Source organism: Gallinula chloropus, assembly GCF_964237585.1.
Source record: "Gallinula chloropus genome assembly, chromosome: 16".
NCBI classification, from domain to species: Eukaryota; Metazoa; Chordata; class Aves; order Gruiformes; family Rallidae; genus Gallinula; species Gallinula chloropus.
The window spans coordinates 15998693-16025492 of NC_140101.1; the positions used below are offsets into that span (position 1 = coordinate 15998693).

The 26800-nt window shown below is 58.7% G+C and overlaps 1 protein-coding gene across 1 annotated transcript in view; it reads right to left on the minus strand.

Moving 5' to 3' along the window:
• The window catches only part of CHD6 (chromodomain helicase DNA binding protein 6), a gene marked incomplete at its 5' end in the record, with an annotated part of 83613 nt that overhangs the window by 26388 nt on the left and 30425 nt on the right, over positions 1 to 26800 (minus strand). The window contains 15 exon segments of the mRNA XM_084271339.1: positions 459 to 654; positions 1141 to 1351; positions 1792 to 2047; positions 2810 to 2953; positions 4494 to 4670; positions 5109 to 5352; positions 5952 to 6073; positions 6359 to 6508; positions 6762 to 6848; positions 8208 to 8325; positions 8656 to 8714; positions 9169 to 9234; positions 12105 to 12254; positions 12786 to 12924; positions 17058 to 17551. Coding sequence (XP_084127465.1) covers positions 459 to 654; positions 1141 to 1351; positions 1792 to 2047; positions 2810 to 2953; positions 4494 to 4670; positions 5109 to 5352; positions 5952 to 6073; positions 6359 to 6508; positions 6762 to 6848; positions 8208 to 8325; positions 8656 to 8714; positions 9169 to 9234; positions 12105 to 12254; positions 12786 to 12924; positions 17058 to 17551 — 2613 coding nt within the window.

Below are 26800 nucleotides of genomic sequence, written 5' to 3' on the forward strand. Positions count from 1 at the left end.
ATGGGGACCGTGGGGCTTGTGGCACCACACACCAGTAGCCACCTGAGCCATCAGCCCCCACCCACCAGAGCACCTCATCCAGTGCCTGTGCCTGACCTGGCAGGGCTCTACCAATGGGTGCTGGCCAGCACCAGGCCTGCGTGGTCACGGAGCGGGAACGGGAAACCCCTGTACCCTGGGCAAGGACACAGGGCTCAGGCTGGAGCCTTGGCTCTCTGCAGACGGGGGCACCCATCACTTCACCCCTCCAACACCACAAAGCATGGCCTGGTCTGCAGCCTGCCCATGCTTTAGAGCCACACTGTGACCTCCCTGATGACATGTCACCTCTGCCTGCACTCCTGCCAGACCAGCACCCCACACCCATCGCAGGGGCTGCTGCCCTCCCCTCCCGACTGGCACGAGCGATGGGAGCCGTGTCGAGGACCCCAGCAGCCTGTCCCAGCCCAGCCCCTCACCTGGAGGTCGTTCTGTGGGTTCCAGTCCGAGTCAAAGATGATGCAGGTGTCGGCAGCCGTGAGGTTGATGCCCAGCCCGCCCGCCCGTGTGCACAGCAGGAAGACGAAGCGGTCCGAGTCGGGCTTGCAGAAGCGGTCGATGGCCGCCTGGCGCAGGTTCCCGCGCACCCGCCCGTCGATGCGCTCGTAGGTGTACCTGCTCGAGAGGGCAGAGGCAGGGTCACAGCAGGGCCTGAGCTGGCTGTAGCTTACAAACCCTTCTCCTTCCTTCCCTGGGCTGTGTGGGCACGCAGGCAGCCAGGGCTTCCTGGCAGGACCTGATGGTGGAGACCAGGTGGAGGCTTGGCCTGTGTGCACTGCCCTTGTTCCCAAAAGCTCTTCCTCTTATGATGGCAAATTCATCACGATCCAAGGCACAGGTGTGGACGTGGGGCTCAGGGGAGCCAGGCCCAAGGGACAGGCCTGTTTCCATTTGGCCACTCCAAGGACTGGCCCTGGGCAATGCAGAACGGACAGGTCAGAGCTGCCCCGCTTTGGGATCTCTATGCCCACCAACAGTGGCCTCTAACTCGTGTGCTTCTGTACTTAGGCACAGAATGGGCATACTCCCACCCTGGGTGGTTCCCACCCTGTATCCACAGCGCAGCACGGAGGTGATGTGAATGCTGAAGCCTGTACTAACCGCCTCTGGATGAGATAGTCCTCCAGGATGTCGAGGCAGCGCACCATCTGGGAGAAGATGAGCACCTTGTGCCCCCCGGCGATCAGCTTGGGAAGCAGCTTATCGATGAGCACCAGCTTCCCAGCTGCTTGGATCATTGCCTGCAGCTGGAAGTCAGGCGCCTCCGGGCTGTGTGTTTTACGGAAGTCTTCCAGGATCTTCTCCTCTGCCCCTGCCAGGTGAGAAGGGATGTGAGCTCTTGGCAAGGTGGGCAGTGCAGCCACCCCCAGCCTCCCATCTAGGGCAGCAGCAAGCCCCTCCCCATGGAACAGAACCCACACAGTCAATCAGATCTAGAGAGGCCCTCCAGAAGCCACTCCACTCTGACTCTGACACTGCTTCTTCAGGGCTTGCACCAGCTCTTGGCAGAAAAGCCAGGTTGGGATGCTGGAGAGGGTCCTGCACCAGAACACCCCTAAGCATAGCAAGCCCAGCAAGGCCCTAAGATGCCCACCAGCAAGCAGCACTTTGGGGAGCTGGGCTGCATGTGAGGACAAGAAGGCAGATCACTGCATCCTGTGCTGGGCCCAGATGCACAACCACACCAGCACAAGGGCCTGAGCTGGCTCCCCAGCTGCAGCTGTTCCCCCACCCCTTGTGCACAGTCCTCACCATTGATGAGATAGGGGTGATTGCAGCACTTCCGCAGCTCCATCATAGTGTTGATGAGGTTGGGCATATTGTGCTGGTTGGCACCCTTGGAGAGGAAGGAGAAGTTCTTCTCCAGGATGGCCCGGTAGTATTTCTTCTGGATATTGGTCAGCTCCACCTCAATGATGGTCTCCTGCTTGGGTGCCAGATTCTTCTCTACATCATCCTTCAGCCGCCGCAGCATCATGGGTTTCAGGATGGACTGCAGCTTCTTCACCTGCCAGAGCAAGCACAGAGACTCACTGCTCCCCCTGCGTGGCAAGGGGTGACAGCAGCAGAGGGGCCTGCATCACTACAGCCTCCCCAGGCTGGAAACCAGCTGCAAATGACCCTGAAGCAGCTGCTCTGCTGCCAGCCAGGACAACTTGAGGGTCTGCCTTGCCTGGGACAAGCATGTGAGTGCTGAGCCCTGGGCTGTGAATTCTACCCACTCCTGCTGCTGGCAGCCTGGGGTAAATGTGCCTGCTGTAGGAGAGCTGAGATAGCAGCTGAGATGATGGATGCTTCATGTGCCCATGTCTGCCCCTTCAGAATGATGATCTTTGTGCCTTCCACTTCAGCCAGACTTTCAGATGGCAATGAGACAGCCCAGGGAACTGAGGTGCTTTCCATGACCCACACTCATGGGGAGCTGTGGAGGATGGGTCCCCAGGGAAACCTGACAAGGGCGACTGACTCACAGACTTACTGATCTCCTCACTGCCCCTACACTCCTGTGGGTCTCTGGGACAGACCAGGTGGGAAAGCCAGGTGAGTGGAACTACCCAGGCATACAAGGGGTGGGGAGCAGCCACTGCCTTGGCACAGGCTGGTCCCCTCTCTCCAAAGCAGCACTGGGGACTCTGGCACACCTTTGCTTCTCCTGGCACGGGGAGTCCTACCCCCTTCATGCAGTGTGCATCCGATCGTGTGCCTGGCTTGGTGACCATGTGTCCCAGTGGCCTGTGCTAACAGTCACCAGCACTGCTCTTGTAGGTACCTGCTCCTCTGTCTTTAGGTCTCCAAACTCCTCCAGGAAGGCTGTCTCTGAAGGGAACTGCTGTGGCTCCAGGAAGTTCAGGAGGCTGAAGAGCTCCTCCACCGAGTTCTGCAGGGGTGTCCCTGTCAGCAGCACCTTGTGCTCCTGGGTGTAGAAAACAGATTGAAGGTTCATCCCCCTTTTCTGGGTCCAAAGGGCCCTAAGAATGCAAGCCCCTTGTCTTCCAGCCCAGGGGCTGGCATGGGGGCACACACTCCCCCTGAAAGGCTCCCCTGGCCATGGTGCGAGCCCTGAGCCAGCTGATGCCATGCAACACTGTGTCATGGCTCCCAGGACGCTCCCCCAGACGTGTCCCAATCTCATGGCTCCCAGGATGCTCCCTGGGATGTGTCCCAGTCAAGCTCTGTGCAGCCACAATAGCCCTAACCAAGAATTCCATGCTGTGCCCAGGCTGCAGCCCTGCCCTGGCACGAGGCCCTCAGGCAGGGCTGTGCTGGCACCATACGGGGACACTGACAGAGCCCATGTCTCCTGGGGCAGGATGTCCCTCTTCAGGGCTTGGGCAAACAAGGGGGAACATGGCCCCTTAGCCAGGGGGTGCTGAGGGGCATCAGGGACCTGTCACTAGGGCCAGCGAGCAGGTGCTCTGAAATCAGCAGGGACATGTGTGACTGGTGCCATGTGTGCAGAGGGAACGAGGCAGAGCTTTTATTAGAGCTTCACCACATACATGTGGCATGTCCATATGCACATACACATGTGCACAAAAGGAGACGAGGGTGCAGACAACCCCCCCAAATCCTGGGGTGTGAGGAGCAGGCTGCGCTTCCCTCCATGCACTGGCACCACAGACTCTGGCTTCAGACACCATGGGGTGCTGCCTCCCAGGACACATCAGCAGGCCACAGACCTGGGTGCTCGCTCCCTGCTCCAGCTAATCCTCCTGCCCAGCCCCTGGTCTGCAGGGAATGTCCCCCAGTCACCAGCTCCAGAGGGGCAGCTCTAAGGTGGCAGATTCCCACAGGACCAGCACAAAGGAAGGTGATGGTTAGGAAGGGGGCCAGCTCACCACCCAGCAGGGACCTGCAGGGCACATGAGGGCATCAGGACACAGCAGGTCTTTGGGAACTGCAGGCCCAACTGAAGGCCTGGCCTGGCGTGTGGGTGTGCTGGAAGCTGGGTAGGGCTGGGAGATCCAACAGGCCCGACCGCTCTCAATCCAGCAAACAGCAGTGCTGCCTCTCCCAGGGCTGGCAGGGAGCTGGACATCCAAATTCACTGCTCAGAGCAGCTCACTGATCACACCATTTCGGTCCTGCACTTCCCACCCTGGCACGGACTGGTCCCACACTTGCAGGGCAGTGAGAAACCAGCTTGAATACTGAGCCCTGCTCACCATGGGACACACAGCACACCGTGACCAGAGGATGCTGCTGCAGCAGCCTGAGCTCCAGCAAAAAGGAGTGTGTGATGCCTGTGGGGCGCCAGTGCCCCATCCATCAAAGGGCCCCAGCCACTGGCACTGCTTCAGTAACCTGATGGGTCCTGGATGACAGCTCCTGCTGACAGGGAGCTCCCTGCCCTGGCACTGGGCCTGAGCAGCCAGCAGTGGCACCTGACTGCTAAGACACAGCCACCTCTGGCCCACCCTGCTCTCCTGTGAAGCTGGGCAGAACATGCTCACCAGGGCCATGAGCTTCAGCCCCTCCAGGAGTTTGCAGTTCCTGTTCTTCAGGCGATGCGCCTCGTCAATGACCACGCAGCGCCACTGGATCTTCTTCAGCTCTGGGCAGTCAGCAAGGATCATCTCAAAGGTGGTGATAACCACCTGGAACTTGAAGATCCCAGGGAGAGGGTTACCCTAGGGAGACATAAACCATACACAGCGCTTGACTCCTGCAGGGAGGCAGGGCACTGTCAGACATCCTGTATCAGTTAGCAGCTGGCTCCTAGCTGGGATTTCCCCAGATTATCTCTCCCAAGCAGGGTGCAGGTTCCTGCAGGCCTCTTTGTTGGCCACAAGCACGTGTCTCCAAACCACATGCTGCTCCAGGGCAGACAAACAGGCCTGGACAAGAACTGCACCTGGGGACACTGATTTTCCCCTTTCTGCATGAATCAGGCCTGCTCTTCACTCGTACACCGCACACCCAGAGCCCACGGCAGCAAAGGGGTCTCGAAAGATCAACCTTTCCCTCTCCAGATGAGCTACAAGGCCCACATGCAGCTCAGTGCTTCCCAACAAAAAGGAAGCAAGTGCTGGGGGACACATCCTGGGAGTGCCATGTGCATCAATCACCTGTGTGTCCCTGTACACCATCTCGTACTGCTGGATCATCTGCCGGCTGATCTGGCTGCCGTGGTACACGATGGCATTCATCTCCGTCCAGGTGCGGAACTCCCTCTCCCAGTTGGTGATGGTGGAGAGGGGGGCGATGATGAGGAAGGGGCCATGGATGCCCATCAGGAATATTTCTGAGAGGAAGGTGATTGACTGGATTGTCTTCCCCAGCCCCATCTCGTCAGCCAGGATGCAGTTCTTCCTGCAGAGGTGGACAGGGGCAGGTGAACGTGGGCAGGAACCACCCTGGGGCCAACTCCTCCATGGGGTGTCAGGCACATCACCTCCTCCCACACCTCTCTGACCCTGCAGCGTGGAGGGTGAGGGGACACTGGGACAGTGGCCCAAACCAGTCAGGGGAAGCCAGACCATCCAACTTCTTGAAAGATGATGGACTCGAAGTTAGTGTGAAAGATGCAGTCTCTGGGTTGCACACTAGCCAGTGAAAGATGCATCTGAAGGCTACGGCAGCTGAGAACATGCATATTCTGCACTCCTGCCACAGGAACAGGTCATCAGTAACCTGGCCAATACCACCAATTGGGTGTATCTTAGACCCCTATCTAACCCCTACTACCTCCAAGACTCATCAGCAATTACCAGGGATAAATGTTCCTATAAAGACCTAGTTGCAAAAGTAAACCAGACAGGATTGCTCTGGCAGCTGCCTGCCAGCTCCAGCACTGGAAGGTCTCAGCAGCTGCTCTGGCAGGCCCCTGTTTGCCAGCTCCACTCCCCCAGCTCTGCCGCTCCCGTGACTGCACACACTGGGGCCAGCACAGGGCTCCAGCCCCTCCTCACCTGTTGTACCAGTTAAAGAGCAGCCAGTTCATCCCCTCCAGCTGATACTCCCGCAGCTGGTTACTGTTCTTATACTCCCGGGACTTCTCCAGCTTCTGCCAGGTCTCGGATGCCGGGCGCTCCTGTGAGAGAGCAGGAGCACGGTGCATGGGGAGGAAGAGGCTGACGCCCCACAAAGCCAGACCCCGCTTCTTGGGCTGTGCATCAGGACAGCCCTGCAGAGCAGCCACTGACAGCTGATTCACAGCAAGGATCCCACCCTCAGACCCTGCTAACTAACCCATCAGAGGGGATGTGGGGTTTGCAGTACAGCAGCAGGGACAAGAAGGTCAGTGGTGCTGGGCCTCAGCAAGACACAGACAGACCCTGCCTGCCCAGGGCAGTGAGCTGCCAGCCGGGTACGTTACCTCTGGGTACGTTACCATGTGCTTGGTTTCTGGAGGGATTTGGAGGGCTTCAAACTCTTTAATCTTCCCTGGGTCAACATCCTCCTCCAGCTCCCAGGTGCTCTCCTCGTAGGGCAGTGAGCACCACTTCACCAGGTAATGAGTCACCTCCTGCAGCGTGGAGAGACGGGCTCAGAGGCAGCACAGGGCTCTCAGCCACGCAGCGCCAGAACGTGGGCACAGACTGTGACTGCGAGCGAGGCACAGGGGCAGGCAGCAGCCCTCCATCCACCCCAGGGACAAGGCTGAGGCTGGGAAGCTGGGAAGGCCTCAGGATGCACAGAGATGACAGGCCATGCACAGCCTGAGCCTCCTGCCAAGCCTCCCTCCCTCCACGGGGCCAGCAGATGATGCGGCCACTCACCTCCCCGGTGTCAGGGTCCTTTGTGTGAGCTACCTCCAGAATTCGATCTACCTCCACGTAGTCTGGGTTGAACAGATCCTCATCAGGCTGCAACAGCAAAGAGTAAAAAGAGAGGTAAGTTCAAGGTGATTCCAGGGTTAGACAGATGGCAGGCACGAGGAAGCAGCTGCAGGACATCTGTCCCCAGGATGCTGCTAGCTGTGTGCAGCACACCAAATGCCCTGGATGCAGGTATGAGACATCTGGCTGTGGGCAGGGAGGAGGCAGGAGCCCTGCAGAAGGCAAAGCTCTTGCTTTAGAGCTCCGCAGGCTCCACGCTGCCCTTGCTGGGAGGCAGAGACATCCTCTCCAGCTCATCTGCCCCCCAGGTACAAAGCCCTGAGCTGTATGCTCCAGCTCACATGCCGTGACTGCCACAGCACAAAGCTACTCAAAGCACCCGATGGATTCCACTCCTCTGCAAGGGATGGCGTCTCATTCTCTGCCTCTCTCCCCCCAGCAGCCACCAGCAGCAACCACTGACGAGGCCAGGACTCATCCTCCTGCCAGGAACACCTGGGGAGGAGTGGGCTTTAGATGAGCAGTGGTCCTCAGAGAGACACGTCTAAGGCTTGGGAAGGAGAAAAACAAAGGCTTCTATAAGGACAGGTCCCCAAGCCCCAGTTAGTCACAGGGAAGAGCATCTGCTCCTTGCTGTACTGTGACTGGTACAGTGTGTTCCAACACGGGCTTTTTCTTTGCATTCTGGGAAAAACCCCAAACAGACCCGGGAGTGAGAAGCTGGAGGGACACCCCCAGCTTTCCAGCTACATCCATGGAGGAACTTCCACAGCCTACTGGTCTGACTTACACTGGTGAGGGGAAGTTTGAGGAGATCCAACAACTATGAGCAGCAAGATAAATTACAGAACACCTTTCATATTAAACAAGATGATCTGCTTAGAGAGCAGAGCAGGCAGGAGCTGTCCTAAGCCCATGTATTTATAGCGCATGCTCTCCCACAGCATCTCTGCTCCAGCATGGAAGCACCTCCAGCAGTGCCTGGCAAATGACATCTGTCACCCTGCCCATACTTCTGTCAGCAGTACCATGGTGTTCAGGCCACTGCAGTGGTCCCTTGGCTCCAGCACTCCCACCCACTCACCCTCTTGTCCTGTGCCCTGGTTCAAAACCAGCCTGGAAGCTTAAGGTGCCACGTTACTGCCTGGGCATGGCCATGGTGCCAGCAAGAGGGCACAGGCAGGGCCTGGGCAGCACCCCAGGATCATTGAGCCACAGCTGAGCTCAGGCACAGCTGCACAGCGAGCCCTGCCTGCTCACCCCAGCCCTCAATTTTGGCCCTGGAGCTGGTGTCTCCAGGGCAGGGAGGTGCCAGAGGCAGCACTCAGCTCTTGGCTCGCTCAGCCACCATGCTGAGCACTGCTCCTTGGTGTGCTAGACTCCCACCTCTGTGAAAATGTGCTTCATCTGAGCCTGCTTGTTCCGGAAGCGTTTTATCTTCTGGGAGATCCTGGGGTCTTTCTCCAGCTCCTCCAGAGTCGCCCACTTACAGTGGAGGTAAGAGCTGCAGAGGGGAAAACAAATCAACAGGAGGTGACCAAAAAGCCTCGGGGTCAATCCCACCCACCACACCGACCAGCAGGGATGCCTCAGTGACCCAGGAACACCCAGCCCTGTGACCCCCCACCCAGAGGAAGCCATGGCCGGGGCTGGCCCAGCAGGAGCGGGGCAGTGGGATGGGTACTGGGGCTGCAGCTGGGGATGGGACGGAGGTGGAAGCGCACAGCCCTCGCTCCCACATGTGTAGGGCCCACTGCCAGGGCACAGAGCACCACGGCACAGAGCACCACGGCACAGAGCACCACAGCACAGAGCACCTCAGCACTGCACGTACAAGTTCCTGTACTTAACGTAGAACTCCTCCATCTCAAACGCCAGGCCGCCGGGATGAGCCTGAAACCAAGAGGAGAGTGAGCAACAGTCAGAGCCTGTGCAGAAACTGGGGGCATCCTCTGTGGCCTGGGCACAGAGAGGTGACCCCTGCCCTGACATCCAGCCAGGCTCAGCCCCACAGCCAGAGAAGATGGCCAGGCACTCAGTGTGCTGCCTGCCCCAGAGTCTCAGTGGCCCCAGCAAATGCGATGTGAGACCCCCCCCATGTGAGCACAGGGAACTCAAACACCTCCTGGGCATCAGCCCAGGCCCCACGAGGCACCACACTAATCCCCAGCCCTGAAAGGTGCAGGTCCAGACATACACCAGCCACAGCCCGCAAAGAGCAAGTGCAAGGAACGGCACAGCAGCACCAACTGCTGCCATGTCTCATGTCCCTGCTGCACAAGGCAGCCAGGTCCTGTCTCTCCTCTGCCCAGCAACCTCCAGCCCCACTGACATCTTTGCTACTCACCTCCTTCTGCACCATCCTGGAGGCAAGGATCTTCTCAATGATATTGGCATCATCCTCGGGGGGCTCCTGGGGACAGGAGAGCAGAGCGATGTTTTCCTGGCTCTTTGTGTTGTGTTGTGGCCTCCAGCACCCACCCAGCACAGAGGGGCCACTTGCTCCTCTCCCAGCCCACCAGGCAGGCAGAGCCAGCACAGCAGGAGCTGGGAGAGGGCTGCTCAGGGAACCCTTCCTGGGTGTGAGGGGGCAGGTGCTGCCAGCCTGGCTACACCTGCCCTCTGCCTGCGCTCCCCAGGACAGCAAGTCCACAGCATGGCCATGTTCAGCTGTTCTGGTCCCTCGAGCTAGACCAGGGCATCCAGAGATGGAGGCAAGTCTCCCCAAAAGAGAGCCTGGGTGCTTCTGCCCAAAGGCTCAACACAGGAAACACATCAAAACAGGCACATCTCCTGCTCTCAGGCACTCTCTGTGCCAGCTCCCTGACTTGCCTTGGCACTTACAAAACCCTGTAGTGCTGAATGGCCCCAAGAGCCCAGCAGATCAGGGAGCAGGACTGCTGGGCCCTGCCATGGGTGTCTTCTCTGGCTGCTGCCTGCCCACAGCCACAGGACACGGGCAACAGCACCTCAGCCCCACTGCTGCCCACACAGCTCTTCCTGGCAGGCTCAAAGTGCCACCTCCTCCCCTCTGCAAGCTTCGACTCTGCCAGGAGGAAATCACCTCACGAGGTTGCAGGCGCCTTCTGCGGCCACCCACAGGCTCCCAGCACAGCCCCTCATGCAGAGCACGAGCTTTGCTGGAGATGGCCATACCACTGTCCTGCTTCCAGCTCTGAGACAGCAGGCACAGGGCAAGGGAGACGGGTGATGGTCTCCTGGCCACGTGCTGTGGCAGAACCAGCCCTGCTGAGCACCAAGGGACAGGAGAGCCAAGCTCCTGCCTGCCTACGCTGCAGCAGCCACACTAAGATCAAGGGGAGAGGACTGCCAGCAGAAATGTGGAGCTTGGGCATTAGAAACACCAGTTATGCCCTGGCTGGGAGATGGATGGACACAGGAGGAAGAGCAAAGAGCAGAGCAGGAAGGAGGAGGACTCTTTATTCCCTTCAGGCAGAAGCAGAATCTGGCCCAAGGCAAAGCAGCCTTGCAATGTCTCTCTGAGGACTAGAAGGATCCCCTCCAAGAAAGGCGTGGGGCAGTCTGGGGAAGGACAGACAGCTGGTGCCTCCCACCACCCACCCAGAAGGGTCTGGGGGAGCCAAGGCAGTGCCCAGGGCTGCCACATCCCCTCCATAGCCCAGCCCTCAGCCGACTGGCTGCCCTGGCACCCCTGTGCTGGCACGGGGCAGGAAGCTGGGCCCAGCACTGCAGCAGCAGCTCTGTCTGGGCCCCTCAGCTGCACCCTGGGGCCCAGAGTGGGACTTGTGCCTTGTTTGGGGAGCTCTGCCCCATGCCAGGCTGGCGGGCAAGGGGAGCACACAGAGCTGCTCCTGCTGCAGGCCCTGTGCAATGCCTGCTTCCCTGTGCCTGGGCATCCACCCTGGCACTGCCAGGCTCCAGCCTGACCCTGGCCACAGAGGGTCTGTGCAAACACAGCCAAGGGCACCGTGCTGCCATTGCAGCCACCTCGGGTGCAGCGTGGCTGGCAGCTCCATGCTGACCCACAGCCTGGTTGGCTTACACAGGTCTGTGGCTCATCGCTGGCAGTCGGCAGGCTATGGGAGGAGTGCTGCACTACCCCAGAGAGCTGGCCAGCATCCAAAGCTGCCAGTCCAGGCTGTGGGGAGAGCAGCCCTGAGGCCTCAGCACTCCCATCTTGCCCTGCTGGGTCAGTCCTGACCCTGGGAGCAGCCACAGCCTGCTGGCAGGAGCCCAGAGCAGTGCTCAGCAGAGCCTTGCTGCCATCAGACACCAGCCTTAATAATTCATCTGGAGCTGGACAAGCTGAGGTGGAAATCCAGGTCTAAGAGGGCGGCAGCACGGACACAAGCTGAAGACAACCTGTTCCCACCTGCTGCCACAAAAATCTCCCCTGGAGAGCCCACTGCCAGGAGCCCAGCCAGGACATGGCCCTGGGCAGCAGCACTGGCAGCACCGGCAGCACGGCCCCGGCTGTGCGGCTGCGCAGGGACCATCAGGCAAGCTCTGATTTACTGGTCTAACAGAAGATCTAATACCCACCCCAAAGCCTTGAGGAGAAGGGACTAGAGAGAGCCTCAGGAACACTATGAGAACAATTAGTGACCATTATTAGTATCTGTTAGTGACCAGAGAGAGGGAAGGAGCTGTCAGATCCAACAGGCAGACCAGCAGGAAGGAGCTGCCAGCATCCACCAGGAGCCAGCGCTGAAGCAGGGCAGCAAGGCCCCAGCTGTGTGGAGACCTGATGCTCCCTGCCAGGCCACCCAGATGCCTCCCATGCTGCCCAGCAGCTCAGCTTGGCTGGTAGACATGGGGCTGGGCACCTCTGCGCTCTGAGACCCTGATGGAGAGCAGCAACATGGGCAGAAAACAATGCCCTGACACCTACAGAGCCCTCAACCAGCAGAGCCTAAATAACAGACTAACCTCAGGGACAGGAGCTACAGAGACAAGAGCCACAGGTGGGAATGGCAATGGGCAGGCCATGCCTTCAGGGATATGTGCAGCTACAGGACATGTTCTAGAGACCTTAGTCTCCAAGCAGGAGAGGGGAAGCTGGACTGCACACCTCTTGCCCATCCCTTTGTGCACTCACAGTCTCTGCAGAACCAGCCTGCACACTTCCAGGCTGGCACATTCGCACTCTCCTTGTGCATGTTAAAGTACAATAGGATTCAGTTCAAATCCCAGAATTGCAGAAGGTAGCTGGGATCCCCCACTCCCTCGAGCCTCAGCACTGACCCCCTGTGGGACATGGGGTGGGAGGCCCTGTCACCCCTGTCCCACGCCCAGTCCTACCTCTGCCTGCCACGCCAGAGTAGAGGCAGAGAGCGCAGAGGTTCGCCCAGCTCCCAGCACAGCTATTGTCTCGCCATCATCATCCACCACCTTGAAATCCAGGTCCTCGTTGTACTTCCTTCTCTTCACTTGCCTTCCTGAGCGGCGTTTCTGTGGATGGGATGAAAAGAGGAGTCACTGGGGAGACAGGCAGACCAAGTACCTCCTCCTTGCTTGAGCAGAGGAGAGAAAGCCCTAGGGCTGCCTGATCTCCAGCCCACCCCCTGCCCCTGGGATGGGGGTGGTGGGAAGAACAGGTAGCCCTTGGAGGTAAACCCATCACTGCGGTGCTGAGGTCTCTGTCAATGACCCACACACCCCCAAGACCTGAAGCAGAGGAGCCCTGCGGAGCCCTGAGCAGCTCTCCAGCCCTGCAACCTTCCCCCCTGTGCTGTGCCAGCCAAGGGGAGCTGCCAGGAGCCACGGACAAGAGGGAGACCCAAAGCTGAAGGTCCTGCAGCAGCGTGCACACACCCAGTGCCACCAGCTGAGCTGCAGCAGCAGACCCTGGAGCAGAGGGGAGCTTAGCTCCACACCACTTAAAGTGCTCTCCAGTTGCTGCACCCCGGGGGCCAGCTCCTCTCCCAGTCAGAGGCAGCTGGGAGCTTCCCCACCGGCAGCCAGCAGAGGCTCTGTACATACCTGGCTGTCAGCTGACTCCCCAGATTCCTCTGGGCTCTGCACAGATGGGCTCAGGAGATCCTGATCCAAATCCAAACTGTCCACTGATATCTCGCTTTTCCTCTTCCCTTTCTTCTTCTTCTCCACAGGGGTGTCCTTGCTGCCAAGACAGACTGACAGTTAGATCTTGTCCTAGGGATCCTGGGGAGAGCCAGCAGGCACCCACACAGGGCTCTGCTCCCACTGGATCACCCAGAGGCAGCTCAAGGGCCTCCCCCAGCACTGGGGATCCCAGTTGGTGATGCTCAGGAATCACCATCACGTGTTTCTCCATCCAGTTCCAGTACAGTGCTATGACAGGCCCCACCTGTCTGGGCCTGGTGGGGGGCAGGGAGGGACTAAGGCCTCCCAGCACCAAAGGAACAGTGCCAGTGGGCACCACCAACCCCAGGCAGGCCAGGGCAGCAAGGTGCCTGCTCTGAGCAGAGCACTCACAAATCAAAGTCAGGGATACAGTCCAGTGGCTCCAGAGGCAACCTGTTTCCTGGCTCCCTGGAAACAAACCTTCCAGCCCAGCCTGAGAAGCACCAGCCATCCTGCTGGCCTCCTCCCACACCCAGCACCCAGCACAACCTGGGTGCACAAGGTGAAGCACGCAGTGTCCATCCTTCCCCTCTGCAAGGAACCCTGCTAGGGGAAACACTGTCCAGGGAAAGACTGGAAAGAGATGGTGCCAGTCCCTGCCAGCCCCTTCCTCAGTCACAGCCCCCCCCACAACCCAGAGCAGCACAGCAGCAGCTCCAAACCCCTGTCAAGGCTTCACCCCTGCTGCAGGAGAAGGCTCACTGCCTGGGGACAGCAAACCAAGCACTGAGCTCTGCTCTTCAGGCAGGTCCAGTCCTGTTTAATATCTTCATTGATGATCTTGATGAGGGTATTGTATCCACCCTCAGCAAGTACAATGATGATACAAAGCTGGGAGGAGTGGCTGACACACAGGACACTGCGCTGCCATCCAGAGAGACCTGGACAGGCTGGAGAGCTGGGCAGGGAGAGACCAGATGGGGTTCAACAAGAGCAAGTGGAGAGTCTGGCACCTGGGGAGGAACAACTGACTGTATCAGTACAGGCTGGGGGAGATGACCTGCTGGAAAGGAGCTCTGTGGAGAAGGACCTGGGAGTCCTGGTTGATGACAGGTTGGCCATGAGCCAGCAGTGTGGACTGGTGGCTAAGAGAGACAATGGGATCCTGGGGGGCATCAGGAAGAGTGTGGCCAGCAGGTCACAGGAGGGGATCCTCCCCCTCTACTCTGCCCTGGTCAGGCCCCACCTGGAGTGTTGTGTCCAGTTCTGGGCTCCCTGCTATAAAAAAGACAGGGACCTTCTGGAGAGAGTCCAGAGAAGGGCAACGAAGATGATTAGGGGCCTGGAACATCTCCCCTATGAGGAAAGGCTGAGTGAGCTGGGTCTGTTCAGCCTGGAGAAAAGAAGGCTTAGGGGGGACCTAATTAGTGTTTATAAATATCTTAGACTTGGGATGCAGGGGGAATTGGCCATCCCCTTTTCAGTGGTCTGTGGGGACAGGACAAGGGGCAATGGCTGTAAGCTGGAGCACAGGGAGTTCCACACCAACATGGGGAAGAACTTTTCCCCAGTGAGGGTGACGGAGCAGTGGAATAGGCTGCCCAGGGAGGTGGTTGAGTCTCCTTCTCTGGAGAGATTCAAGTCTCGTCTGGATGCCTGTCTGTGTAATATGAGATAGGGAGCTGCTCTGGCAGGGGGGTTGGACCCGATGATCTCTTGAGGTCCCTTCCAACCCCTAAGACTCTGTGATTCTGTGATTCTGTGACCTGGCCGTGCACCCTGCTGCAGCGAGAGGCCCCGACAATGCTCCGCCAGCGCCGCTTCCACCCAGCAGTAACTCCCAGGCTATTGATTTGTAAGTCACAATTAACAACTGTTTCATTCATGAACCAGTAGTTGGCTCTGATTAGAAATAATTTAGAAGAAATTAGGCCACCATTATCTGCCACTTAGAGGAGTCCCAGCAATCACTCCACCCGCACGCAGCGCTCGCCCTGCCTGCCGCTCCCTCCCTGTGCTGCCCCCCGCCCTGCTCCCCACAGAGCTTCCCCCTCACCACCCATGGGTGCCCCCATCTGCCACCCATGGGTGCCCCCACCCACCTCCCATGGGTTGGTTTGCTGATGGCTGACCCAGAGACTGAGGAAACAGCCCAAGAAGAGGCTCCGTGAGGGGCTGTGGAGGGGGGGAAGCTGCATGGGGAACCCATAGGCTGGACTTTCCAAGCAGTGTGGGTGCACCCAGGTCCTCCTGGAAGGTGCAGGTGAGAGGGAAGAAGCGCCATGGGCTGAGGCTCCAGGACGGCACAGAGCTTTGTGGTTTCTTCTGGCCACATGGTGCATTATGGAGTTGTATTAATTGCTCTTTTTTGCCTTAAGTGACCTCTTCACCAGGGCGCTGCACGCTGCCCCACGGGACAGCAAGTGGGTCCCCTTCCAGCTCCACTCCCAGCACCCCAGACCCTGCTGTGCCTTTGCAGGAGGGACCAGGGTGTCCAGCTCTGCAGCTGGGCTCACCCCACCACAGCTCCCATGTTCAGCAGTGACCCGCCCACCAGCTCCCCACACAGATGGCACCGCTGCTCCTGGCACCCTGTGAAGGCACTGCTGGCAGCCAAGGGACCTGACAGGGTGGAAACCAGCTCTTGGGCAAGATCCATGAGTGCCTCCAGGAGCTCAAGCCTCCATGCTCCGCTCTTCCCCAGGATTCCCCTGCTTTGGTCTGATGCCAAAGGTCCCACCACAGGGCTGGTTCACCTCTGTGAACTGCCCATACGGCAGTTTCTTAGCAGCAAAGCAGAGGTGACCTTAGGGAAAGCTGGTAGCTGCATCCCTCATCCCAGGATCCTCCTCGGAGCCCAGTGCTGCCTTTACACGGGCTTCAGGTTTCCCTTCCTTGCCTGCAGCCCCTCTCCATCCCTCTCCACCTCCAGCCCCTCCTGCACCCCTCCTCAGAGCCTTGAGGAGCCCCTCGTCTCTCCTGGCACTGTCCACTTGAGCTGTCCATACCCATCTACTCTGCTCACCAGCCCACAACAAGGCAGGGCCGTGGCTTTCTCCCCCAGGCTTGAGGAAGACCAGAAGTGACAGTGCTGCACAGCACAGGGACCCGCTGGTGACACAGCACCCAGCTCGTGCCCTGCTCAGCTCCAGCCAGCCGGCTCTGCTGCCCCACAACTTCTTTTGCTGACCACCAGCCCATGCCAGTGGCACCTACAGCCGTCCTGGTGCCAGCCCCCCAGCCCTGCCTCTCCAGGTCTGGCTGCCAGCACGCTCTGAAGGACCTGTTTCTTGCCCTGCACATGGGCAGCCATGGCAGGAAGCAGTGGGTAGATCACACAGACCCTGGGACACCCATTCTGGTGACCATTCCACCAAAGTGCCCTCAACAAGCTCTTCCAAGCTGGTGCTTTCTAACAAAGAAAGGTTTGGGTGAGAATTTCCCAGCTGGCTCCTGGTAGGAACATGTTTACCCCAGGGGTTCTTTACAGCACACAAGAAGGGCCCAGCTCCAATCGACAGCCCCTTTGTACAGAGCTCTCCAAAACTCTCACCAGGCCACGACACTGAACCACACGCTGCTGGTGCTGTTGAGACCTGCTCTGCTATCTGCACACACTCCCAATTAAAAAGAAATCAGAGCTTCTGGCCAATCAGCCCGTTAATTAAAAGGATGAGGAATTATTGGAGACAGCAGCGCTGGGCTGTGCAGCACAAGGGCATCCTCAGCCCCCCCCGCTGCTGGCCCTGGCTGCCAGCACAGCCCCACAGCAGCACAGCAGGGACAGGCTGGGCTCGCCCAGGGTCAGCTTCGTCTCACCCACTCACCCTCTGTCCAGGCCCTGAAGCAGGAATGGCAGGCCCTGTGCCATGCAGCACCTCGCTGTCCTGGTGAGACACCTCCCCAAGCTCCTTCTGCCCCCCCTCAGACACTTGGCACCAAGGCCAGGCCAAGGAGGGGCCAAGGAAGACCTTCTGCTGGATCTGAGGTATCGTAGGGCCTCATTCCCAAAAGGGCACCCAGCTGTCCTGTCTCTGTGTGGCCAGAACTGGTCCTGGCCACCCACCAGCCACGTCCTGCCTTCAACACGAGGAGCACACACGCCCTGCAACATGGTGGCACAGCACAACGCTCTTGGCTGAAGCTCCTGCGAGCCCACAGCCCTGCCCACACCAGGCACAGAGACAGGGGCACACCACCACCACCCACCTGCTCTTCTTGGGTCTTGCTCTGGGGCCAGGCTCAGAGCTGCTCTTCTTGTCTTTAGGCTCCTTGGCGGCTTTGGGTTCCCGAGGTTTCCGGGGCTTCTTGGCCACCTCCCTCTGTTTGGGCTCCTTCGGTTTCTTGGGCTCCTTAGCCTTTTTAGGCTCTTTTGGTTCTTTAGGCTCTCTCCTCCTCTTTGGTTTCACCTCCACAGCTGCTTTTTCTCCCCCTTCCTGCTCTCCCAGATCCTTTTTCTTCCGTTTCTTCTTCACCCCTGTGCCCCCACCCCCACTGTCCTGCATCCCATTCTGGGTGCTCGTCCGCTTCTGGGGAGCCCCACTGGGCTCGTTCTCCGGGCACTGGCACTGGCCACTCATGTCCATGGTCATCACCTGGTGGGGCACCTCGTCCTGCTCCTCGCCACTGGCACAGGGTTCCTCTGCCTTGCACTCCCAGGCATCCGACATCGGGGAGCGGCTCAGCGCCTTGACACTCGGCGGCTGCAGAGAGAACAGAGGGGCGGCAGGTCAAGCAGGTGCCACACGCGGGAACAGCAGGGGCAGCGCCAGCGGCGCTCCCGTCACCCGGCGAAGCGCGAGCAACACATGGGGGTCTATGGCTAATGGGCCACCACAAGCAGACACCCCCCTTCCCTAACTGATGGAGCCTGACAAGGTAGAGGCCTTTTGGTCCCCCACCAGCCCACGCAGGTCCAGGGCGGAGGTGGATGGTCCCTGTGCTGTGCCCACAAGCACAGTCCTGCCTTTGGTCACACACTGCTCTGCTGAGAGCCCTGGTGACCCATGTGCCCAGGCCACCTCCTGCCCACTGTCCAGAGCTGGGGATTGTCCTGGTAGGGTGGGGAGAGGGAACTGAGGATGCCTTGCAGCCTCCAGCTGCAAGAAACTGCCCCCAGGTTGGGGCAGGGGCTAGACCCACACCTTCCCCAGGCGCTGTCAGGCACCAGGGCTCCCTCTGGCCCAGGAGAGCAGAACCTGCATCAGCTCTTCCCTCACTTTCCACCCCTGAGCACTGAAAGGACCAGGCTGCCTCCAGCCACAGTGCTGCCAGGCCCTACCAGACACAGCATGGAAAGGAGCCCAGGCAGGTGAGCAGCGACCCCGGCTCATTGAGAGCAGCCTGGGACAGCGGGGCTGGAGGGGACAAAGGGCACCAGAAGCTTCTCTTGCAGCAGCTGCCAGAGGGGAAGAGGGCAAGGGATGTGTCAGGGGTGGACAGAAGTTTAACTGGGTGCAGCAAGGACAGGAAAGCATTGGGCTGCTCTAGCCATGAGTCCCCATGCCCAGCAGCCCGGCCCTGCCTGCGCTCTCAGCCAGCACATTGCACCCCTCCTCCCTGCCTGAGACCGGGGCCACAGCCAGCATCATGCCTTGTGGGACTGCCAGGTGCCCAGGCAGGTCTCTGCCCGCTGTGCTGGCAGGATGGGCAGTCTGAGCTGCTCTTCCAGCCCTGCAGCAGGACAGCAAACCCCACAGGCTTCGCAGGAGACAGCAAACTTTTCACCCACAGCCATCTGATTAGCTCCTCTTAACACCCAGCTTGGCCACGAACAGCAGCAGCTGCAGCCATCCCTGGCCTGGCTCACTGCTGGTGGGTCAGCACCAGCCCAAGCTCAGTGCTCTATTACTCAGGCCATCAGGATGCACCCAAGCACTTAAGGGGAACCTCTGCTGGGCCAGAAGAATATCAGCACTACATACACTGCCTCTGAGCCCACAGGCTGAGCAACAGGAACAGTCCCAGCCTTTGCATTCCTCAGATCTTGCGAGCTTGGGATCAGCTGGAACAACTTACTGGATTAGCTACAAAGCTCACAGCCCCCCAAGAGCCTGGATCTCCTTCTGCTTCTGCACTGAACGGCAGCCAAGTGCAGATACCAGGCAGAAAGCAAATCTTCAGCATCCCTGCACAGCAGGAGGGTGCACTACTCCTTCCCAGCCTGTAGCCCTGAGTCTCACAAGGGGTTGCCTGCCTCCAGGCAGACCACCCAAGGAGCAACAACAGGTCTGGAGAGCACAACTCTGGTGCTGGCCAAGGGCAGGCGATGTCACCTGCCTGGCAGGACAGGAGTCCCTGGCTCAGGCACCTGGAGCAGCCTGTGCCAGGGGAGCTGAGCCATGCTGGCCAGGCGTGGGGATGCAGGTCCCTCTCGTTGCACACACCAGCAAACCCCAGTAAGCCAGCATGGAGCAGGGAGTGCTGAGAACTGGCTCATGATTCCCACCGCCACAAGCCGCCCAAGTGGTCCGAAGCTCCCCCCTGCCCCCTCTGCTGTCTGCACCTACAGGTCCAACCCAGGCACAGAGCTCAGGCAGGTCCTGCTCGCCACTGGCACGTCGCAGGAGCCCACAGGAGATGGACTGATAAAGCTCTCAGGAGATCAGGCCTCAAACTGTGACCTACTTTGTGGGGCCTGCCTCATGCCTGTGCTGCTCAGGGAGATCAGACAGGGCAGTCCAGTGATTGCTGATGAAGATATTCCAGCCTGCCACAGCCCTGGCGCAACACAAAGTTGAATACTCTATACAACCAACCATGAGCTGGTTTGTGAACATGCAAGCGATCCCTCTACTCCTCCTGCATCACCTCTAGGATGCCCACTGCCCCTCCAGCCTCTAGGCATGCCCACTGCAGTGGGAGCACTGATGTGTCCACCCCAGCACACCTCCCAGGCAGAGCTGCAGGCCCCTCAAGCCAGCAGTGCAGCACTTTGCCATGGGATGCGCTGTGGGCATCAGGCACTGCAGCCCGCTGTGTCCGGGAAGCAGCACTGGGCCCAGCCAGCAGCACTTGCCTCCAGCTTGAGCAGCCCACAGCTTCTGGCACAGGCTGTGCCATGGAAGGGCCATCATACAGCAGCCTGTGGGACTGAGCAGCTCACAGCAGGGCTTGCACAGCTCAGAGGGGCAGGGAAACAGGCTCCTCCTCATCACCTGCCCTGCGCATGAGGCTCAGCCAGCCCCAGAAATCCTGCTGCACCCTCAGCAGCTGGGTTTATCTTGAGGGGAAAAGGCTCGATGTCACAATCCTACAAGTCCATGGCAAGCTGCTGCTGAGTAGAAGTCTGCAGTCAGAGCTGGGGACACTGCTGTGAGGCAGGGAACGGGCTTTTCCTACTTCCCCTTGATGAGGTTCAGTTTATCCTGGATTCTCGTCAACAGGAAAAGCCTGAGAAAGCAGTGCCAGCGTTATCAGTGCTCCTGCACGGCTTCAAAGCACACTCTCTGCCAGCTTGGGCAGCCTGGCCAGCCCCTGATGGCAGGCAGGAGCCCACCATCCCCACAGTGCCCCTGTGTCACAGGGAACCCTCACCCCTACTTCCCAACAGCGAGGGGCTGATGGACTCTCACGCTGATGGGGACCCCGCGCCGCAGGGAGCTCGGCTGCAGCAGCGAGCCCCAGGCTGAGCGGCCCAAGACACACCTGCTCGAGCCATCAGGCTGCCCACAGCTTGCCCTGGGCTACTGGCCACTGCTTCTGCAGCAAGAGCCCGCAGTGACATGCTGCCACATTCACACTCCTTCACAGGGGAGATGCACCCAGCTCCAGGAACCTACAGCAGGCCAGTCGTAGCCCGGCCGCTTGCCGCAGCGGGCGGGCAAGGCAGGCTGGGTCCCTCTGGCAGCTTGGGATCAGCCCAGGGCCACTCTAAGCAGGCAGGAGTGGAGCAGGGCAGGCAGGGGCGCTGCCTCCCTCCTGCCCAGGCTGACTGCAGTGGCAGGATTGCATCTGGGCCATGGGAGCCAGCAGCTGCACAAACCCACCTGGAACCGTGGGCACCAGAACACCATTCAGCACTGCAACCCTGTAAGCTATGGGACAGCCCATTAAACCTCATGCTGCTGTCCTAAGGGGCTTCTAGCTCTTGAGGTGTGGAGGTATGAAGGAGGATTTCTTGGTTACCCACCCAGTCTACCCACTATTTTGCCGTTCTATCACATCCTTCCCCCCCAAGAGCTCTCTTGGCCCGGCTACACTACAGGTGACAAGTCACTGTCACCTCACAGGCAGGCTGGGCCAACTCTCAGAGCACTGCCCTGTCCTTCTCTGCACCTCGTGCAACCCCACCAGCTCTGGGGCAGCAGTGGGAAAGCACACACTGCCAGAGAGGTACCACACAACCTCAGGAGGGGTTCTGCTCTGTTCCTTCTCCCTTTCCAAACCACTGAAAATGGCCCTGGGACAACCTGAAGGCAGATACCAAGCTCCCTGCCAGTGTTTTACTGTCTCATCCAGGAGCAGGGACAGCCCCAGGAGAAGGTACACGTGTGGCTGGTTCCCCCATACTTGGAACACCTTAAGGCTTCTCCTCAGCTTTTCAGACTCCGTTACTGTTTCAGCCCCTCAGATACCTGCAGGAACCAGCTGGTGCCTTCTCCCCTGCTCTGCACTCTGACAGCAAACATTTCCCTGTACTTTGCCTCCTAGTCTCTAGCCAGTCACTAGCCCCCAGAAAGACAGGACAGTGCTTGACTCCTATAGAAGCATTCTCTGGAAAACTCTGTCAGCAGTTGTTTAGGAGCCCATGAGCAGGAAGCCAGCCCAGCCCATCTCCCCTCTGCAATGAAAACCCCCAGCAGATTGCAAGGACCATGTTAACTATTCCCCAGTGCAGTATTTTTATAAAGGGTCTATCCTAGTTCCCAGTGCTTTACTCAATACCCAAGTAAACCTACAGGCCTTAATTTCACACCTGCCACACCTCCCCTTCCACAGATGTGGCGCTGATGGGTGATGTACCCTAATGCTATTTATTAGTGATTCCCAACACCTCCTCAGCTGCTTCACAATTCTGGAGTAAATCCCACCAAAGCCCAGTGGCCTGTATTCCTTTGCTCAGAAACCACTTTATCAAACCCTTCAATTGAAGGGCAAGTCCCCAACACGTCTGGCATCAGGGATGCCTCTGGGCCAGGAGCCTTCTTGACCGAGCTGTTCTGCCAGCACCCCGTTTCCATGAGCACTCACCCAACACCTCAGTTGCTTATTTACCCTGTGATGCCTCTTAAAGGCTTTTCAGCACTGAGATATTTGGAAATAATAATTATTCCTAGACTCCATGTCCTTAACAGGTGGTTCCTCAAGATCTCCATAGTCCTGCCTCATCACAGGTTGGCTTGTACATTCCCAGAATACATGTCCTCCTTCTTGCTGCAACATTTTCTGGCTAAAGAAAACCATCATATTACATCAACCAGCCTCTTTGACATCTCTTCTTACATGCACACCTGGGGTGTTCGGAGGGGGAGTAAGGAAGGTGATGACTTCCAGGTCCTGGCAGACGATACCCATCTCAACCTCTGGTACTGTCCCCAAGCAGCTGCCACATACCCCCTATGCTTCATGGCTGGAGCTGTGCCTCTGCACACTCTCCCTCAGCTGCCATGGTTTTGGGGATGATTGCAATGATTTTACATTTTCAGAATACACTTTTATGTAACATTTGTACATTTTTTTTATTCCCCAAGGAATCTTCTATAAATTACATTTCATACAGGAAAGCGAGTCCCTCAGCAGCAGCTGGAGCATGAAGTCTTCTCCCATGTGTCCAACTACTGTCAAAGAGAAGGTCAAGGGAAAAAAAAAATGTTTAAAACCTCCCCAGAGAGCTGTAAAGGCTAACAGAGGGCACTTGTAATTGCATGACCCCAGAAGAGGGCAGAGCCAGGGTTAGGGTGGACCTTAACGGTGTGCTTTCTTAAATTAAAATGGTTGCATTGCACAGGTCCCAATTTCACTTGATTTTCCAGTTTTTATTCAGGACTTAGTGGAAAACACCACCAGGAGATGGGAGGCAAAGTGGCTCCTGCCCCTGGTCCTCAACAGACTGCCTCCCCTCTGCCCCACTGCTGAGCCTACAAGGTGCACCAGCCACCCCAGCCCCTGACCCTCTCCGAGCCCTCCAGCAAAGAGCAGGGTTGGGTCCACTGGAACCTGAAGGAACCATTCGACCCTCCCTTAGCATATGTGCAGGGAGCTTAGGAGCAGTGAAGTTCAGCAGCATCTTCCCCACGACTGCCCAGGGCACAGAGCAGCCCATGGCCAGCAGGACTGCCCGGGGTCTGTGCCAAGTCCAACATCCTCACCCTGCCTGTGCCAGGTACCTGCAAAGAGAACAGCAGAGAAGAGGAATGGCAGCTGCAGAGAGCAGGTGGGGACAAGGAAAGGGCACCTAGGACAGGGGGCCAGGATGATGCTAGGAAATTATGGAATAAGAGTCCTACAGAGCAAGTGAGAATGGAGAAGAGCTCTGGGTGAAGACAAGAGAAAACTGGGCCCAAGCACCCGGGACAGGTACAGCAGAAGGGGTCAGGCTTGGCTGGACAGGGCAGAAGATCCAGCACCTAGTGCCCAGTCAGGGGAGACATCACACACCCAGAGCCCCACTCCCTCCATGGCCTGTGAGACCACATCACCTTCCCCACCTCCAGCAGCCCTGGGCTCCCACCCCATGGCTGGGCAGCTCAGCACCATCTGCCCCATACAGGGGACTGATCACAGAGCTTCCACACTTGCCATGTGATGCCTGCAAAGGCAGGAGCAGAGGGAGGCTCCCCCAGACACTGCTGCGAGGTGTGATGGGGATGAAGTGGACACACCGCCCCAGCGCTGCCGCGTGTTGGAGCCTCCTCGACAGCCAGCATCGCTCCTGACCCGTACCCAAACCCTGCAGTACCACCTGAGTTTGGGGGTGGGAAGGGGAAAGGAGTAAGAACCTGATGTCTACCCGGCTGCCCCCATGCTCTTTAGACAAAGACTGGTGTCCAGGGGCTGCCCAGCACCCCAGCTGCTCTGCCCCATGCCCATGGCACTGACCAAAACCACCAGCCAGGCTGCTGCTGCACCAGCAGCCCCAGGCACCATCACAGGGCTCTGCCTCCCCGAGACGGTCCCATGGCAGCCACTGGCCTGGTCCAGGCAGCTTCCCCACAGCAGGCTCCCTGCAGGCTGCTGAGCTCCCTCTCCAGCAGCTGTGATCCCGCCAGCAGCGTGCACAGCACGGGCTGCTACATTCTAGTGGCTGGGTGTCCACACCCCTCATTCCCAGCTCTTCATGCAATGCAGCAGAAGCTAAAAATACCCAAGTGCCACCCTCCCTCATGTCTCCCAGCGGCTCCGCGGTCGCCATGGGATGTGCGTGAGGGAGGTGGGGCCTGGCTCTGTTCCCAAGACACTTGGCCGAGACACAGCCCCCAACAACTACAGCTGGGAAGCTCTGTCCTGCCACCCAGCCAGCCCCAGCAGCAGGCACACGTGTCCCCACCGTCCTGGCACAGGGTGGGCAGAGGGAACGCAGCTGCCCCGGCTGCCCTGCCCACTTACTGCTCTGCCAAGGCAGGAGGGCAGGCAGGGGAAGGGGATGGGAAGAGGAGGGCCTGTGCAGCAGTGTAAGATGTCAAAGCTCACGTTTCACTTAAACAGACCCATAACATTCATTTTATGCCATGAGTGCCAGAAGCAAAGGCAGGCAGAGCTCCCTCAGCCACTCCTGGGGTCTGCACGCCCTGATGCGTCCCCACCACGAGGACTGCACAGCACCCAGACGGTACCCACAGCTCTGGGTTGTTCCCCACTGCCTCTCCACACTGCCTGCCACACACCATTTGGGATCTCTCCAAACCAGGCTGTAAAGTCAGAAGAGCCCTTGAGGAGAAGGTAGGAGCTCAGGGGTCACAGGGCTCCCCATCCCCTCCTTCTCCAAGAGGCAAGCAATGCTGCTCTGCTCCTAGTCTGTGCGGGCTGGGAGCATTTCCATGGCTGTAGAATTAAGGGATCCAGTGGCACTGGGAAACAGCCACACTTGCTCAGTGCTTCTCAGGTTATTCAGCAAGTCAAGAGTTTGGCAGAAAGAAGCAGCAGCAGAAACCCCTTGGGTGCCCAGGGAGGAGCAGGACAGACAGGAAAGGCAGCCCAGGGAGTGGTGGTGCTGCTGAAGCCCTCCAAGAAAATCCATCCCTGTGGTAGCTAGGCACCCCGTCCCACCTCCCCAGCAGACAAGGTGCCCTGGCAGGAAGCCCTGGAAGTCATGAGGGAAGTGACAGGTTTCCCAAGTTAGTCACAGCTTGTGACAAATCCCCCAGATTTTCAGGCATTACTAAGGAGGAGTCGTGCAAACACAGCCCCTGCCTGCACCAACACCAGCCCCTCCACTCGTGCCAGGCAGCAGTGCCCCACCTGCCCAGCCAGCCCAGGCGGTGCAGGAAGGCTGGCACTGTGGTGGTGGGCACCCAGGAAGCAGAGAGGAGCTCTCCTCTTCCCAGGACAGCCTGCTGCAAGAGCCCAGTTCTCCAGCCCAGGCTTTGTAATGCACTGGCAGTGGATGTGGGCAGGACAAGGGCAGCCACGGACGTGGGAAAGGAGAGAGCCTGCGTGTAACCCATTCCCAAAGGATGCTGACAGCTCTCCTGCCATCCCTCACCCATAGGAAGGGTGCCAGCATTTTGTCCAGCCTTTGTACCTGTGGGCCTGGACCTACACCTACCACGACAGAGCTTCCACAGGTGAAAGACATGTACAGAAATGTGTGGCCCCTGAGAGCCCTAGGAACCACACGAGGATCTCATCTTCTCCAGAGAGACTGCTCAATGGACTTTTGAAGGCAACAGTCCTCCTTGGTGCCATGAAGAGTCTGTTTACAAGGTGTGGGAGTCCCTGGGCACAGACATGGCACCTCAGTCTCCAGTGCCAGTCAGCAGGCCCTGCAGAGCACAGCAGGGAGGCACCCACCTTGGGGAGAGACCCCCCACCTTCCCCACATCAACCAGGAACCCAGAGTGCCCTCTGCTTTGCCAGGCTTTCTTCAAACACTGAGCTCCACAGCATTTCTGACTGCTCCCCAGACCCTTCTGGGGACAGCCCAGCACAGAGCTGGTGCTGCTGGGAATGCTGCAGCCCACTCCATTACATGCTGCAAGGATCATCCTACGCTGCTGCTGGTTCAGAGAGCTCAGGAGATGAGCAGCTCAACCCCTACCCCTCCCTGCTTGTACCGCCATGCCTTTATCTCCCTCCCAGCCTTTATCTGCAGGGCCAGTTACACAAAGCACTCTGGCAGCTGAGCCCTCTGAGATCTCCAGATGCTGAGGGAGATGCTTAAAGCTCACGTCATTTCAGCAATCCCATTTCCAGAGCAGCCGAACTCGCTATGTGAGTCCAGCGGAGTGGTGGCCATTTCTTATGCTAGGAGAGGAGAAAGCTCTCTCACCCATGCCCCAAAGCACCCTGCCCCCCTGCCTTCCCCCAGCCCCAGGAGGAGCGACCCAGCAGTGCTGGTATACAAGACCTGCCACGCTCCCCTCTCCCTCACTGGCAGGCTGGCTCTGCTTCTTTAGGACACACAGATAAACTCACTACTTCCCTACAGTACCAGTACTCTGTGTCCCTTCCCACATCCACGGCGTTGGGCTCGCTGCAAGCTCCAGCAGCACTCTGCCTCTTCCAAACTCTTCCCTCCCTTCCTCTTCCCCATTAACCTGCCATGACAGCGCGTTCTGCAGCTTCCCTGAGCAGCACGAAGACGCTGCTTCAGAGCTGGCTAGAAATGGCACCAGCTCGTGCTCTCCCAACAGATTTATCCCTCAGCTCAGTGCTCAGTTTAATGGCTTCCCATTAAAAGCAGCACAGACACAAATCAGCTCAGGGTGGACGGGTTTGGTTGATACCTCCAGCCATATTTCACCTCAGCAGGCAGAGCGCGTCTCGTGCGCTAACAGGTCCCTTCCCCTTCT